Consider the following 15,333-nt stretch of genomic DNA (forward strand, 5'->3'; position numbering starts at 1 on the left):
GGTTGATTCTTAACTGCCCCCCTCAAGGGCAATTAGGGATGGGCAATAAATGCAGCACGGAGTCTGCACGTTCTCCCCGTGCCTGCGTGGGTTTCCTCCGGGCGCTCCGGTTTCCTCCCACAAGTCCCGAAAGACGTGCTTGTTGGGTGAATTGGACATTCTGAATTCTCCCTCAGTGTACCCGAACAGGGGCCGGAATGTGGCGACTAGGGGCTATTCACAGTAACTTCATTGCAGTGTTAATGTAAGCCGACTTGTGACACTAAAAAGATTATTATTACGCTGACCCAGCTGACCCACGAACGAATAAAAAAAAAAACTTTCTACCATTGGGCTTTCGACAAATTTTCAATCCATCCCATCGGATTACCAGTTTCTTCATCAGATTCTGGGGCATGGCACTGTGAACTCACACACCGAACTCGCTGACTGTCAATAACCGGCGGCGAACCAAGGGAAATGGGAACATTGAGGAGGCAGTGATCCACTGCATGGGTCAAGTCAGGGAGCGTGGAACCCTCTACTGTTCCAGCTGAGAAAGATGTCTTCCCATATTCTGCGTCCATCGATGTCTCCTGTTCTGCTTCAGGACTGCCATCTCATATCAGAATCTGTCTGTACTTTGCGGTGTTTCTTTTGCACATTGTCACTCCTGGCTGAGGGAGCACAATGGAGGCATAGCTTTCCCAGCATTCACTGCAGTCGTGAAAGCTCTCTATTCGGTTGTCTATTTCATTAATAATTAACGCTCCCCTCCTCTCCTGTAAAGTGTTGGTTCTCGCTGGGGTAAAAAGGATTTTGACCAGTTGGCTCTGTCCCTGTTCCAATTGGTGACCCCAGTCAGTGTGGGTCAGCTATTTGGCTACAGTGGGAGTCACGAACTGGAGCACTTTCCAGTCTGGTTTTGGTCCACCCTGAACTGTGACCCGGAGCAGAAGCCACGTGGATCATTCCTGCTCCATATCTATTGACGCTTTTGGGTCGAGGCAGGTCTGGAAACCATACTGTCCCACGCAGCTCTGCTCCCAGACCCCGTCCAGCTCAGGTCGGCACACTTTAGGACGACACAAGGGTCCTCAAAAGGGTGCAGAGGGAGATTTACAAGAGTGGGTCCTCAGGTGAGGGCATTTTAGCTCCAAGGGGAATTCGGAGAAGCTGCGGATGTTCTCTTTGGGGAATCTGAGAATGGGGGGAGATTTGATCGAGGGGTACAAGATTAGGACAGATTGCATAAGGTCATCAAAGATGGTTCAAAGATGGAGGTGGGTGGAGGGGACACAGATTTAAGAGATATAAAGCGGGGGTGGGGTGATCAATATTTTTACCCAGCGAGTGGCAACGACGCTGCCAACTCCTTATACACACGACTGTGTGGCAGGATTCAGCTCCAACTCCATCTACAAGTTTGCTGATGACACGACCGCAGGGGGTCGGATCTCGAACAACAACGAGTCAGAATACAGGAGGGAGATAGAGAACCTAGTGGAGTGGTGTAGCGACAACAATCTCTCCCTCAACGCCAGCAAAACGAAAGAGCTGGTCATTGACTTCAGAAACCGAAGTGTACACGCCTCTGTCTGCATCAATGGTGTGAGGTAGGGATGGTTGAGAACTTCAAATTCCCAGGTGTGCACATCACCAAACATCTGTCCTGGTCGACCCACGTCGACGCTACGACCAAGAAAGCACAACAATGTCGATATGTCCTCAGGAAATTCGGCATGTCCACATTGACTATAACCAATTTTTATAGATGCAGACTTCTGAATCTCCTGCCTGATGGAAGAGGTTGGAAGAGAGAATAACCTGGGATGCACCATAGAAAGCATCCTATCGGGCTGCGTCACAGCCTGGTATGGCAACTGCTCGGCCCAAGACCGTAAGAAACTTCAGAGAGTCGTGAACACAGCCCAGTCCGTCACACAAACCTGCCTCCCATCCATTTGTCTCCATCTACACCTCCCGCTGCCTGGGGAAAGCGGACAGCCTAATCAAAGATCCCTCCCACCCGGCTTACTCACTCTTCCAACTTCTTCCAGCGGGCAGGAGATACAAAAGTCTGAGAACACGCACTAACAGATTCAAAAACAGCTTCTTCCCCGCTGTTTCCATAACCCTGAATGGCCCTCTTATGGACTGAACTGGTCTCTCTACATATCTTCTCTGCTGTGTGGCACCACACCACATAAGCTTCACCCGATGTGTATTTACATTGTGTATTTTTCGTACATCCTATGTTTTCATGTGTGGAACAATCTGTCTGGACTACGCACAACAGTACTTTCCACTGTACCCCGGTACACGCGACAATACATCTAAATCTAATCTAAATCTAACTCGCTGCCCACAAGAGTGGTGGAAGCAGTGACGGTGACTAATCTCGAAAGGAAATTGGATTGGCACTTGAGGGAAATAAAGCTGCAGAGCTAAGCGGATAAAACGGTGGGGGAATTTGCAGTGTTGAGGGATAGACTGGGGGAATGGGACTGACTGGTTTGGTTCAGAGACAGCCAGCATGAAGCTGATGGGCCAAATGGCCTCCTTCTTATGACTCCGACATTTGAAATAACATGTTCCATTCAGTTCGCCACACTACCAGAAGGATGTGGAGGCTTTGGAGAGGGTACGGAAGAGGTTTACCAGGATGTTGCCTGGTATGGAGGGCATGGGCTGTGAGGAGAGTCTGGATAAACTCGGTTTGTTCTCACTGGAACGAAGGAGGTTGAGGGGCGACCTGATAGAGGTCTACAAAATTATGAGGGGCATGGACAGAGCGGATAGTCATAAGCTTTTTCCCAGGGCAGAAGAGTCAATTACTAGGGGGCATAGGTTTAAGGTGCGAGGGGCAAAATTTAGAGATGTGCGAGGGAAGCGCATGGTAGTGCAATGGTTAGCGCTGTGCCTCACAGCTCCAGAGACCCAGGTTCGATTCCCAGCTTGGGTCACTGTCTGTGCGGAGTCTGCACGTTCTTCCCGTGTCTGCGTGGGTTTCCTCCGGGTGCTCCGGTTTCCTCCCACAGTCCAAAGATGGGCAGGTTAGGTGGATTGGCTGTGATAAAATTGCCCCTTAGTGTCCAAAAAAAAGGTTAGGTGGGGTCACTGGGCTACGGGGATAGGGTGGACGGATGGGCTTAAGTAGGGTGCTCTTTCTAAGGGCCGGTACAGACTCGATGGGCTGAATGGTCTCCTTCTCCACTGTAAATTCTTAGATTTTATGAAGCTTTTTTGTTACACAGAGGGTAGTGGGTGTCTGGAACTCACTGTCGGGGGAGGTGGTGGAAGCAGGTACGAAAGTGACATTTAAAAAATATAAATTTAGAGTACCTAATAAATTTTTTCCAATTAAGGGGCAATTTAGCGTGGCCAATCCACCTACCCTGCACATCTTTGGGTTGTGGGGGCAAAACCCACGCAAACACGGGGAGAATGTGCAAACTCCACACGGACAGTGACCCAGAGCCGGGATACGATAGTGACATTTAAGGCACGTCTAGACGAATACAAGGGATAGGATGGGAATATAGGGATATGGACCCTGGAAGGGCAGCATTGTCAGTGCAGGCTTGGAAGGCCGAAGGGCCTGTTCCTGTTGTTATATTTTCCTTCGTTTGTATCGACCCACAGAGCCAGGAGGCGATGGGTAGTAACACACCCACTCCTAATTATATAGTCTGGACAGACTAAGACACATCGGAAGTGTTTAAAGAATTCACATAAAAGATAACAGGCACCAGAAGTGGCCGTTTAAGTTTTTAAAATTCATTTTATGGGATGTGAATGTAGCAGGCTAGGTCAGAATTCAATGTCGGTCCCTAACTGCCCTCCATTTCAGAGGGCCATTTGAGAGGCAACCACATTTGCTGGAGTCACATTCTCGGCCAGACCGGGTACGGTTGGCAGATTTCCTTCCCGAAAGGACATTAATGAACCACTGTTGTTGGTTTCTTCCTTTGAAAGCTCCTTATCCGCCACTGACCCTCCCACCGAGAGACAAAACTGAAACGCCAAACGCATGGAAAGACCTGCACCAATCACCTCATCGTTCTAACCACAGTTGAAAACCCACTGGTTGTGCTATCTGTCAATCACAGAGAGACATTTCAATTCCCTCCAAACCAGAATCGTCCACGCTCAGGAACTCTTTCCGAAACGGATGGCCTTGCCCCTAGCCGCATCCCCCCCCCATCCCCCCGCCCCCCGACCTCATGGGTGACCCGTTCAGACCGGTATTCTTATTTCACCGTTTTACCCTTTTCTCTTTCTGCTCATCCCCCGTCTCCGCCAGACTCTCTTCAATACTTACCTCATTGGGCAATGAGGTCCAGCCGTGCCTCGCGGTCAGCAGCACTCTTGGCTTCGAGTCAGAAGGCTTGTGGGTTCGAGTCCCATGCCCGGCACAAGATTAATCTAAAACGCCCCCTTGCATCGCCCAAACAAGGGGAGGGTCCGTTCTCTACACCGACGTGCCTCCCTCAACCAGAAGCACGTTATCCGGTTAGCTGCCTCACCGGCTGCGTGTGGGATCTTGCCATGCGCAAATTTTCTGTCCCGTTGCCCTCCTTAAGACCATGAGACACAGGAGCAGAATCTGACCATTCGGCCCATCGAGTCTGCTCCGCCATCCAATCATGGCTGATATTTTTCTCATCCCCATTCTCCTGCCTTCTCCCCATAACCCCTGGTCCCCTTATTAATCAAGAACCTATCTATCTCTATCTTAAAGACGCTCAGTGATTGGGCCTCCACAGCCTTCTGCGGCAAAGAGTTCCACAGATTCACCACCCTCTGGCTGAAGAAATTCCTCCTCTCTATTTTAAAGGATCGTCCCTTCAGTCTGAGGCTGTGTCCTCGGGGTCTAGTTTTTCCCAGAAGAGCAGGGAGTCCGCTTCGAAATTGGCTCAGTGACTGTAAAGTGCTGGGGGGAGGGGAGGGGGGGGGGGGGGGCGGGGGGCTGTTTGCCAGTGGGCCAAGAGTTGTTGCAGCTTCAAATTCCCGTCATCCAGGCTGACCCTCCCGGTGAGGCACTTCGAGAACTGCATTGATCGAGGTGTGTTCTTTCGCACGAGGCGTTAAATCAAGGCCCCCGCCGGCCCTCCTCAGTGGCACAAAGGATTCCACAGCAATCCTCCAGGAGCAGAACTCTTCCCCCGGGAACCTGCCCAATATCAATACCATCGCAAACACAGAGGAATTTAAAAATTTTTATTCTTTCACGGTATGTGGCCGTCATGGCTAGGCCAAAATTTATTGCCCATCCCTAATTGCCCCTCGAGAAGGTGGTGTTGGGCCACCTTCTTGAGCCGCTGCATTCCCCGTGATGTCGGAATTAATTTTATTGGAAACATGGGTCAAGGGAGATGTGACACCAGCTGGAGAGGCGATTCGACACATTCGATGCAACTGGCACGGATCAATTTCGCACCCAATCATATCCAATCACACGCACACATTCACCCAGCCCACAAAGACCGAGTGTGAGCAGCCCATTGTGCGTCCTGTAACCCCAGGCCTGTCACGTGTGCGATAACTTCATCAGCCTCTCGCGCCAGCTCCTGTTATCCATGAAGTTAACTTGAATGCCGTACATCGTCTGAATTATGTCGCGGATGTCTGTTTGGATAAGCTGAGGGGCCTAAACTCTCAGCTCTGACCCGGAGCAGTTATTCGGCGCAAAGGCTGGGCCAGGGATCCCCACCTCCACCTGTGGCCACCTGCATTTATATGGTGCCTCCTACGTCAGAAAACATCCTCGGGTTTCTCGCAGGAGTGCGAGCAGACAAAAGGTTGACACTGTGCATTAATCACAAAAAGCTAGCATGCGAGTGCGGCAGGTAATTGGGTCGGCAAATGAAATATTGGCCTATATTTCAAAGGGAGTATAAAAATAGGGAAGTTCTGCTAAAACTCGACGGGGAACCAGTTCAGCCACCACCTGGGCCTGGATTCTCCAATTCTGAGGCTGTGACCTCACCACCGGTGTGGGAACGGTGGCGTTTTACGACAGGAGAACTGGCGTAAAACGGCCACTGATTCCCCATTTGGCTGGGGGCTAGCAGGTCGGCAGCGTAGAGCACCCGGCGCTAGCTGCCGATATGGCCTGGAGAATTGCCGGGTGCGTGTCCGCGCATGCGCGTGGCGGCGGCCTGCAGCTGCCGTGCTGTGCTTCGTGGCGGAGGCCGCTCGCGGACCCGGCCCACGAAATAGTCCCCCCGCACCCCCCCCCCCCCCCTTCGGCCGGCTCGATTGCCCTGGACCGCCCCACCACAGTGCCCCCCAGCACCGAATACTGTCCCCCACCCTGCCCGCGGATCGGCCCTCCCCTGACTGTAGCGGCGCTGGACTGGGTCCGCAGCCGCCATGCTGAGTTCCTGATGGGTGAGACCGCGCGTGTCCCGCGGCGTCAGGAACCCGGCCGGTCGGGGGCGGATTCTCAGGGGGTTTGACTGGGTCGATGCTGAGAGGTTGTTTCCCCTTGTGGGAGAGTCTAGGACCAGAGGGCAGAATCTCAGAGTGAGGGGGTTGCCCATTTCAGACAGAGATGAGGAGGACTTTCTTCTCTCAGAGGGGAGTGAATCTGTGGAATTCTTTATCGCAGAGAGCCGTAGAGGCTGGGCCGCTAAGTGTGTTCCAGGCTGAGACAGATTCTTAATCAGTGAGGGAATCGAGGGTTATGGGGATAAGGTGGGAAAGCGGAGTTGAGGTTTATCACATCAGATCGGTCACGATCTCATTGAATGGAGCAGACTCGATGGGCTGAATGGCCCACTTCTGCTCCTTTATGTTATGGTCTTACAAGTGAGTAGAAGCTTGGTCAAAGTGTTAGGTGGATTGGCCATGATAAATTGCCCTTAGTGTCCAAAATTGCCCTTAGTGTTGGGTGAGGTTACTGGGTTATGGGGATAGGGTGGAAGCGTGGACCTTGGGTAGGGTGCTCTTTCCAAGAGCCGGTGCAGACTCGATGGGCCGAATGGCCTCCTTCTGCACTGTAAATTCTATGAAAGATGCTGCCGTCCGAGCGAGCTCGGTGGAAAGGTTTAGAGAGGCAATTCCAGAGCTACCAGGAAAAAGAATTTAGAGGGAGGGCGGAGATCTCGGAGAGGTTTAGTGCTGGAGGAAGTCACAGAGATAGGGAGGGTCAAAGCCCGTGGAGAGGTTTGAACAGATGAAAAATGTTAAAATCCAGGGTTCACTGACCGCACAATGACTCATTGTACATTAGGAAAGCAGACACGATCGTGAAGCTCCCCATTGCCAAAGAGCCGGCTGACACTGTGCACCCACACATGGAAGAATAGCTCCTTGGGTGAGGGAGCCAGTGAGGGGCAGGACCTTCAGGATGGTCTGTCCTCCTATATTCTGCAGCTCCGTTAACTGTGCAGCTCGATTACTGTTTTCAGAAAAGGGTTTTACTGGAACCCAGTCTTTTCCTACCAGGCCCAGGAGAATTATAATTAATTTTTACTGATTTAATTTTCAGCCGATTTTTTGCTTGCTATTTTTAGCTCTGTGCTCAATTCTAGATGAGACGATCAGGGAAAAACAAATCATCCTGAAAACAGGAAACAATGCTTTCCCTCCTCCCACACTCCCTCCCTCCTCCCTCCCTCCCACCTCTCAGTCTCCCAATCTTCCACCCACTCATCTTTCTCCTCACTCTCCTCCATCCTTCCCCTGCCCCACCCCCTCCCTTTAAGCCCCATCCCCTCCCACAGCCCCCCTCCTACACCCACTCCCCTCCTCGTCTCTTCTACTCCCAACTCCTCCCCAAAGTATCTCTCCTCCTCTCCGTTCCTCCTTCTCCCCTACCCCTCCTCCCTTCCCTCTCTGCCTACCCCTCTCCTAAACCCAGCCCACTGCCCTCACCCTCACACCATCCCACAGCACAGCCTCACCGCCCATACACTACCCTCCCCTCTCCCACACCCTCCTCACTCCACAATCCCCTCTCTCCCTCCTCCATCCTATCCCCCACCCTCTCCCCGCTCACTCCCACTTGCCCCCAACCTGACCTCTTCCCACCGCCTCCTCCCTTTCCTTCTCTCCCCCCCACTCCCATTCCCCCCTCTCCTCCCATTCCCCCTCCCTCTCCTCTCACCTACCATTCCCCCTCCCCTCCCATTCCCCCTCCCTCTCCTCTCACCCCCCTCTCCTCCCATTCCCCCTCCCCTCCCATTCCCCCTCCCCTCCCATTCCCCCTCCCTCACCTCCCATTCCCCCTCCCCTCCCATTCCCCCCTCCCCTCCTCTCTACCTACTCCCCCCTCTCCTCCCATTCCCCCTCCCTCTCCTCTCACTCCCCCCTCACCTCCCATTCCCCCTCCCCTCCCATTCCCCCTCACCTCCCATTCCCCCCTCACCTCCCATTCCCCCATCTCCTCTCACTCCCCCCTCCCCCTCGCCCTCTCTCTCCTCCCACTCCCCCCTCTCCTCCCATTCCCCCTCACCTCCCATTCCCCCTCCCCTCCCTCTCCTCTCACTCCCACTCCCCTCTCACCTCCCATTCCCATCCCTCTCCCCCCTCACCTCCCATTCCCCCTCCCCTCCCATTCCCCCTCCCCTCCCATTCCCCCCTCTCCTCTCACTCCCCCCTCCCCTACCCTCCCACTCCCCCCTCCCCTCCCACTCCCCCCTCTCCTCCCACTCCCCCCTCTCCTCTCACTCCCCCCTCCCCTACCCTCCCACTCCCCCCTCCCCTACCCTCCCACTCCCCTCCCCTCCCACTCCCCCCTCTCCTCCCATTCCCCCCTCTCCTCCCCCACCTCCCATTCCCCCTCTCCTCCCATTCCCCCTCTCCCTCCTCAACTCCCATTTCCCCCTCTCCTCCCATTCCCCCTCTCCCTCCTCACCTCCCACTCCCCCTCCTGACCTCCCACTCCCCCCTCACCTCCCAATTCCTCTCCCCTCAGCATCGACTCGTTCAGCCAGCCCTCTTGCCTCCGCCAGCCGAGCAGCCGCTCCTTCCTTCCTCCCTCCATCCATCCATCCATCCGACCACTCATCGAGATCTCCGGGCGAACCGAGCTGTCTCGATAGCCAGCAACCCAAACAATGTGACTGCCCCCTCGCCCTCCTCCTCCTCCTCAATCCCCCTCCCTTCCTCGATTTCTGCCAGAGAGATTCAGACAAGTTGCAGGCTCGGCAGAAGGTGGAGGGAGAGGGAAGGGAAGCCACACAGACACATTTAACAGGGTCTGGGCAATAAACAGACATCCCCCCAGTTTGATGTGAGCCCAGTCCATTGAAGGGTGATGTAATGAGAGAGGCAGAGCAGCGAATCAGAGGGGCTGGGGGGACGGGACTGCTATGTTAATGATCGATTGAGTGACACAGACCCTCTTACATGTCAGTTTCCCCCGAATGAAATTGACCAAAAAAAAAGTGTAACACACACAGAGGCAGTGTATCAATTGCTGAGGGATACAGTAGCAGACGGAGCACATGGGAACTCCGCGCTGATACAGCCAGACACACAGGGACAAGTCAGGGATTACAGACTCCCCCCCCCACCCCCCTCCCAGCACTGGGATTGACGAGATGCTCCCGGCTTTTTCCTTGCCGGCCAGCCTGGATCGGAGCCGACACCGGGAGCGGCTGGAAGCCAGCCTGGCCGGCCTGCTGGAGTTGCAGTTGCTGAGACACAGGCAGCAGTACCTGGTGCAGGAGGCTCTGCAGATCGCCGGCGCCGCCGACCCCCCCAGCCCGCTCCACTGGGATTTAACCGGCGGCGAGCTCAACGGCGGCTATCCCGTCCCCGGGGACACGGGGGCCAGCAGCCTGCGGAGGCACTTGGTGAGTGAGAGCTGATTGCTGACCTTCTCCCACCCACCCACTCACCAGCACCCCCTTACACACTCACCCCTTACACACACACCCTTACACACTCACCACCCTTACCCACTCACCCCCTTATCCACTCACCCCTCTGCACACTCACCCCCATCACTCCCCCCACACACTAACCAGCACCCCTTCCACACTCCTCCTTCCACACTCCCCCTTCCACACTCGCCCCCACACCCATCTCCCTTACACACTCACCCCACGCTCACCCCCCTTGCACACCCACCCCATCACTCCCCCACACACTAACCAGCACCCCCTTCCACACTCACCCCTTTCACACTCACCCCTTTCACACTCACCCCCTTACACTCAACCCCATCACCCCCCTACACACTCACCCCCCCCTACACACTCACCCCCCCTACACACTCACCCCCCCCACACACTCACCCCCCCACACACTCACTCCACCACACACTCACTCCCCCTACACACTCCCCCCCCCATTACACACTCACCTCCGTTACACGCCCCCCACATTCATCCTTCCTTACATACTCACACCTCTACAAACTCACCCCCTTTCACACTCATCCCCACTACACACTCACCCCCTATACACGCTCACCCCATCATTCCCCCACCCACTAACCAGCAGCCCCTCACACACTCACCCCCTTACACTCATCCCCGCACACACACCCTTACACACTCACCCCCACACTCATCCCCTGACACACTCACCCCATCACTCCACCCACACACTAACCAGCATCCCCTTACACATTCATTCCCGAACACACTCACCCCCACACTTACCCCCATCACCCCCACACTTACCCCCATCACCCCCTTACACTCACCCCACCACAAACTCACCCCCCTACTCAGTCACCTCAACACTCATCCCCCATACACTCACACCCCCTACACACTCACCCCCTTACAGACTCATCCCAAATACACACTCACCTCCTTACACACTCACCCCCTACACACTCACCCTCTGTTACACACTCACCCCATCACTCCCCCCACACACTAACCAGCATCCCCTTACACACTCACCCCCTTTCACACTCATCCCCGCACTCACCCCCTTACACACTCACCCCTGCACTCAGCCCTTACACACTCACCCCTGCACTCATCCACCCTTACACACTCACCCCCCATCACTCCCACCATACACTAACAAGCACCACACCTGCACACTCACTCCCATGACTCCCCTACACATTCACCCACACTTACACACACATTACCCCCCTACACATTCAGCATTCCCCCTACACACTCACCCACCCTTACACACACATCACCCCCCACTCATCCACCCACCCCACACTCACCAGCACCCCCCAAACTGATTACCCTCCCCATCAACCCCCAACACCGCCCTCCATACGCTCACCCCCCACTCACTCACCAGCACAACCCTACACTCAGCACCCCATCACACACACCCCCATCACCCCCCCCCCCACACACACGCACCCTCCACACACCCCCAACCCGCCCACACTCTCCCTCACACTCCCCACAGTCTCCCTCACCCCCCCACACTCTCCCTCACCCCTCCCACATTCTCCCTCACCCCCCCACACTCTCCCTCACTGCCCCCCATACTTGCCCGCAACCCCCTCACACTCTCCCTCACCCCCCACACTCTCCCCCAATCCCCCCCACACTCTCCCTCACCCCCCACACTCTCCCTCAACCCCCCACACTCTCCCGCACCCCCCCACACCCTCCCTCAAACCCCCCACAATCTCCCTCCCCCCACACTATCCCTCAACCCCCCCACTCTCTCCACCAATCCCCCCCACACTCTCCGTCACCCCCCCACTCGCCCTCAACGCCCCACACTCTCGCTCAACCCCCCACACTCTCCCTCACCCCCCCACACACTCCCTCACCCCCCCCACAATCTCTCTCACCACCCCACACTCTCCCTCACCACCCCACAATCTCCCAAACCCCCCCACACTCTCCCTCACCCCCCCACAACCTCCCTCAAACCCCCCACAATCTCCCTCAACCCCACCCACACTCTCCCTAAAACCCCCCACAATCTCTCTCACCCCCCCACACTTTTCCTCACCCCCCCACACTTTTCCTCACCCCCCCACACTCTCCCTCACCCCCCCACACTCTCCCTCACCCGCCCCACTCTCTCCCCTAACCCCCCCCCACTCTCTCCCCCAATCCCCCCCACACTCTCCGTCACTCCCCCCCACACTTGCCCTCAAACCCCCCACACTCTCCCTCAACCCACCTCACACACTCCCTCAACCCACCTCACACACTCCCCCAATCCTCCCACACACTCCCTCACCCCCCCACACTCTCCCTCACCCCCCCCACACTCTCCCTCACCCCCCCACACTCTCCCTCACTTCCCCACACTCTCCCTCACCCCCCCACACTCTCCCTCAACCCCTCCCACACTCTCCCTCAACCCCCCACACTCTCCCTCAACCCCCCCCCACACTCTCCCTCACCCCCCCCACAGTCTCCGTCAATCCCCCCTCACTCTCCCTCATCCCCCCACACTCTCCCTCACCCCCCACACTCTCCCTCACCCCCCCACTCTCCCTCACCCCCCCCCACACTCTCCCTCACCCCCCACACTCTCCCTCACCCCCCACACTCTCCCTCACCCCCCCACACTCTCCCTCAATCCCCCCCACTCTCCCTCCCCCCCACACTCTCCCTCACACCCCCCACACTGTCCTTCACACCCCACACTCTCCCTCACCCCCCCACACTCTCCCTCAACCCCCCCACTCACCCTCACCACCGACACTATCCCTCACGCCCCACACTCTCCCTCACGCCCACACACTCTCCCTCACCGCCCCCACTCTCTCCATCACCCTCCCAATCTCCCTCACCCCCCACACTCTCCCTCACCCCCCACACTCTCCCTCACCCCCCACACTCTGCCTCACCCCGCCCACACTCTCCCTTACCCCCACACACTCCCTCACCCCCCCCACACTCTCCCTCACCCCCCCCACATTCTCCTTCACCCCCCACACTCTTCCCCCAATCCCCCCCTACACTCTCCACCAATCCCCTCCCCACACTCTCCCTCACCCCTCCCACACTCTCCCCCAATCCCCCCCACATTCTCCCTCACCCCCCCACCCTCTCACTCACCCACACCCCACACTCTCCCTCACCCCCCCCACACCCACCCTTAAACCCCCCACAATCTCTCTCACCACCCCACACTCTCCCTCACCCCCCCACAATCTCCCAGCCCCCCCCACACTCTCCCTCACCCCCCCTCACCCTCCCTCAAACCCCCCACAATCTCCCTCACCCCCCTCACACTATCCCTCAAATCCCCCACAATCTCTCTCACCTCCCCCACACTCTCCCTCACCACCCCACACTCTCCCTCACCCCCCCACTCTCTCCCCCAACCCCCCCCGCTCCCTCCCCCAATCCCCCCCACACTCTCCGTCACCCCCCCCCACACTCGCCCTCAACCCCCCCCCACACTCTCCCTCATCCCCCCACACTCTCCCTCACCCCCCCACACATTCCCTCACCCCCCCACAATCTCTCTCACCACCCCACACTCTCCCTCACCCCCCAACACTCTCCCTCACCTCCCCACACTCTCCCTCACCTCCCCACACGCTCCCTCGAACCCCCCACAATCTCCCAACACCCCCACACTCTCCCTCAAACCCCCCACAATCTCTCTCACCCCCCCCCACACTCTCCCTCACCCCACCACACTCTCCCTCTCCCCCACTCTCTCCCCCAACCCCCCCCCACTCTCTCCCCCACACTCTCCGTCACCCCCCCACACTCTCCCCCAACCCCCCCCCACACACTCCCTCATCCCCCCACACTCTCCCTCACCCCCCCACACTCTCCCTCGACCCTCCCACACTCTCCCTCAACCCCCCCACACTCTTCCTCAACCCCCCCCACACTCTCCCTCAACCCCCCCACCACACTCTCCCTCAACCCCCGCCACACTCTCCCTCACCCCCCTACAGTCTCCGTCAATCCCCCCCACACTCTCCCTCATCCCCCCACACTCTCCCCAATCCCCCCACACTCTCCCTCACCACCCACACTCTCCCTCACCCCCCCCACACTCTCCCTCACCCCCCCCACACTCTCCCTCACCCCCCCACACTCTCCCTCACCCCCCACACTCTCCCTCACCCCACCACACTCTCCCTCAATCCCCCCCACTCTCCCTCCCTCCACAGTCTCCCTCACCCCCCCACACTATCCTTCACCCCCAAACTCTCCCTCACCCCCCCACACTCTCTCTCAACCCCCCCCACTCTCCCTCACCCCCCACACACTCCCTCACGCCCCACACTCTCCCTCACACCACCACACTCTCCCTCAGCGCCCCCACACTCTCCCTCACCCTCCCAGTCTCCCTCACCACCCACACTCTCCCTCAACCACGCACACTCTCCCACACACCACCACACTCTCCCTCAACCCCCCACAGTCTCCCTCAACCACCAACACTCTCCCTCAACCACACACACTCTCCCTCACCCCGCCCACACTCTCCCTCACCCCCACACGCTCCCTCACCCCCCCACACTCTCCCACACACCCCCACATTCTCCCTCAACCCCCACAATCTCCCCCAATCCCCCCCCCACACTCTCCACCAATCCCCCCCACACTGTCCCTCACCCCTCCCACACTCTCCCCCAATCCCCCCCCACACTCTCCCTCACCCCCCCACACTTTCACTCACCCACCCACCACCCTCTCCCTCACCCCCCCACACTCTCCCTCAATCCCCCCCACACTCTCCCTCACCCCCCCACACACTCTCCCCCAATCCCCCCAAACTCTACCCCAATCCCCCCCCACACTCTCCCTCACCCCCCCCATACTCTCCCCCAATCCACCCCACACTCTCTCTCAATCCCCCCACACTCTCCCACAATACCCCCCACACTCTCCCTCACACCCCCTACACTCTCCCAAACCCCCCCCACACTCACCCTCACCCCCCGCCACATTCTCCCTCACCCCGCCACATTCTCCCTCAATCCCCCCACACTCTCCCTCACCCCCCCACCACATTCTCCCTCAAACCCCCCACAATCTCTCTCACCCCCCCACACTCTCCCTCACCCCCCCACACTCTCCCTCACCCCCCCACACTCTCCCCCAATTCCCCCCACACTCTTCCTCAAACCCCACAAACTCTCCCTCACCCCCTCCCACACTCTCCCTCACCCCACCCACACTCTCCCTCAACCCCCCCCACTCTCTCCCCCAATCCACCCCAAACTCTCCGTCAGCCCCCCCCCCACACTCGCCCTCAAACCCCCCCACACTCTCCCTCATCCCACCCCACACACTCCCCCAATCCCCCCCACACACTCCCTCACCCCCCCACACTCTCCCTCACCCCCCCCCACACTCTCCCTCACCCCCCCACACTCTCCCTCACCCCCCCCACATTCTCCCTCACCCCGCCACATTCTCCCTCAATCCCCACACACTCTCCCTCACCCCCCCACCACACTCTTCCTCAAACCCC

General features: G+C 57.6%; 1 protein-coding gene across 5 annotated transcripts in view; it reads left to right on the forward strand.

Moving 5' to 3' along the window:
• Nucleotides 1-8,957: 8,957 nt before the first annotated feature.
• The window catches only part of LOC140402389 (guanine nucleotide-binding protein G(I)/G(S)/G(O) subunit gamma-8-like), a 385,252-nt gene continuing 378,876 nt past the window's right edge, over nucleotides 8,958-15,333 (forward strand). The window contains exon 1 of one of the 5 annotated variants that reach the window (XM_072490133.1): nucleotides 8,958-9,788. In XM_072490133.1, the coding sequence (XP_072346234.1) occupies nucleotides 9,534-9,788 (255 nt within the window). In that variant the 5' untranslated portion in view covers nucleotides 8,958-9,533. The remainder of the gene's footprint in view (nucleotides 9,789-15,333) is intronic. The other 4 variants (XM_072490132.1, XR_011938131.1, XM_072490131.1 and 1 more) reach the window with 4 other exon arrangements.

This window comes from Scyliorhinus torazame, chromosome 25 (genome assembly GCF_047496885.1).
Source record: "Scyliorhinus torazame isolate Kashiwa2021f chromosome 25, sScyTor2.1, whole genome shotgun sequence".
Lineage (NCBI taxonomy): Eukaryota > Metazoa > Chordata > Chondrichthyes > Carcharhiniformes > Scyliorhinidae > Scyliorhinus > Scyliorhinus torazame.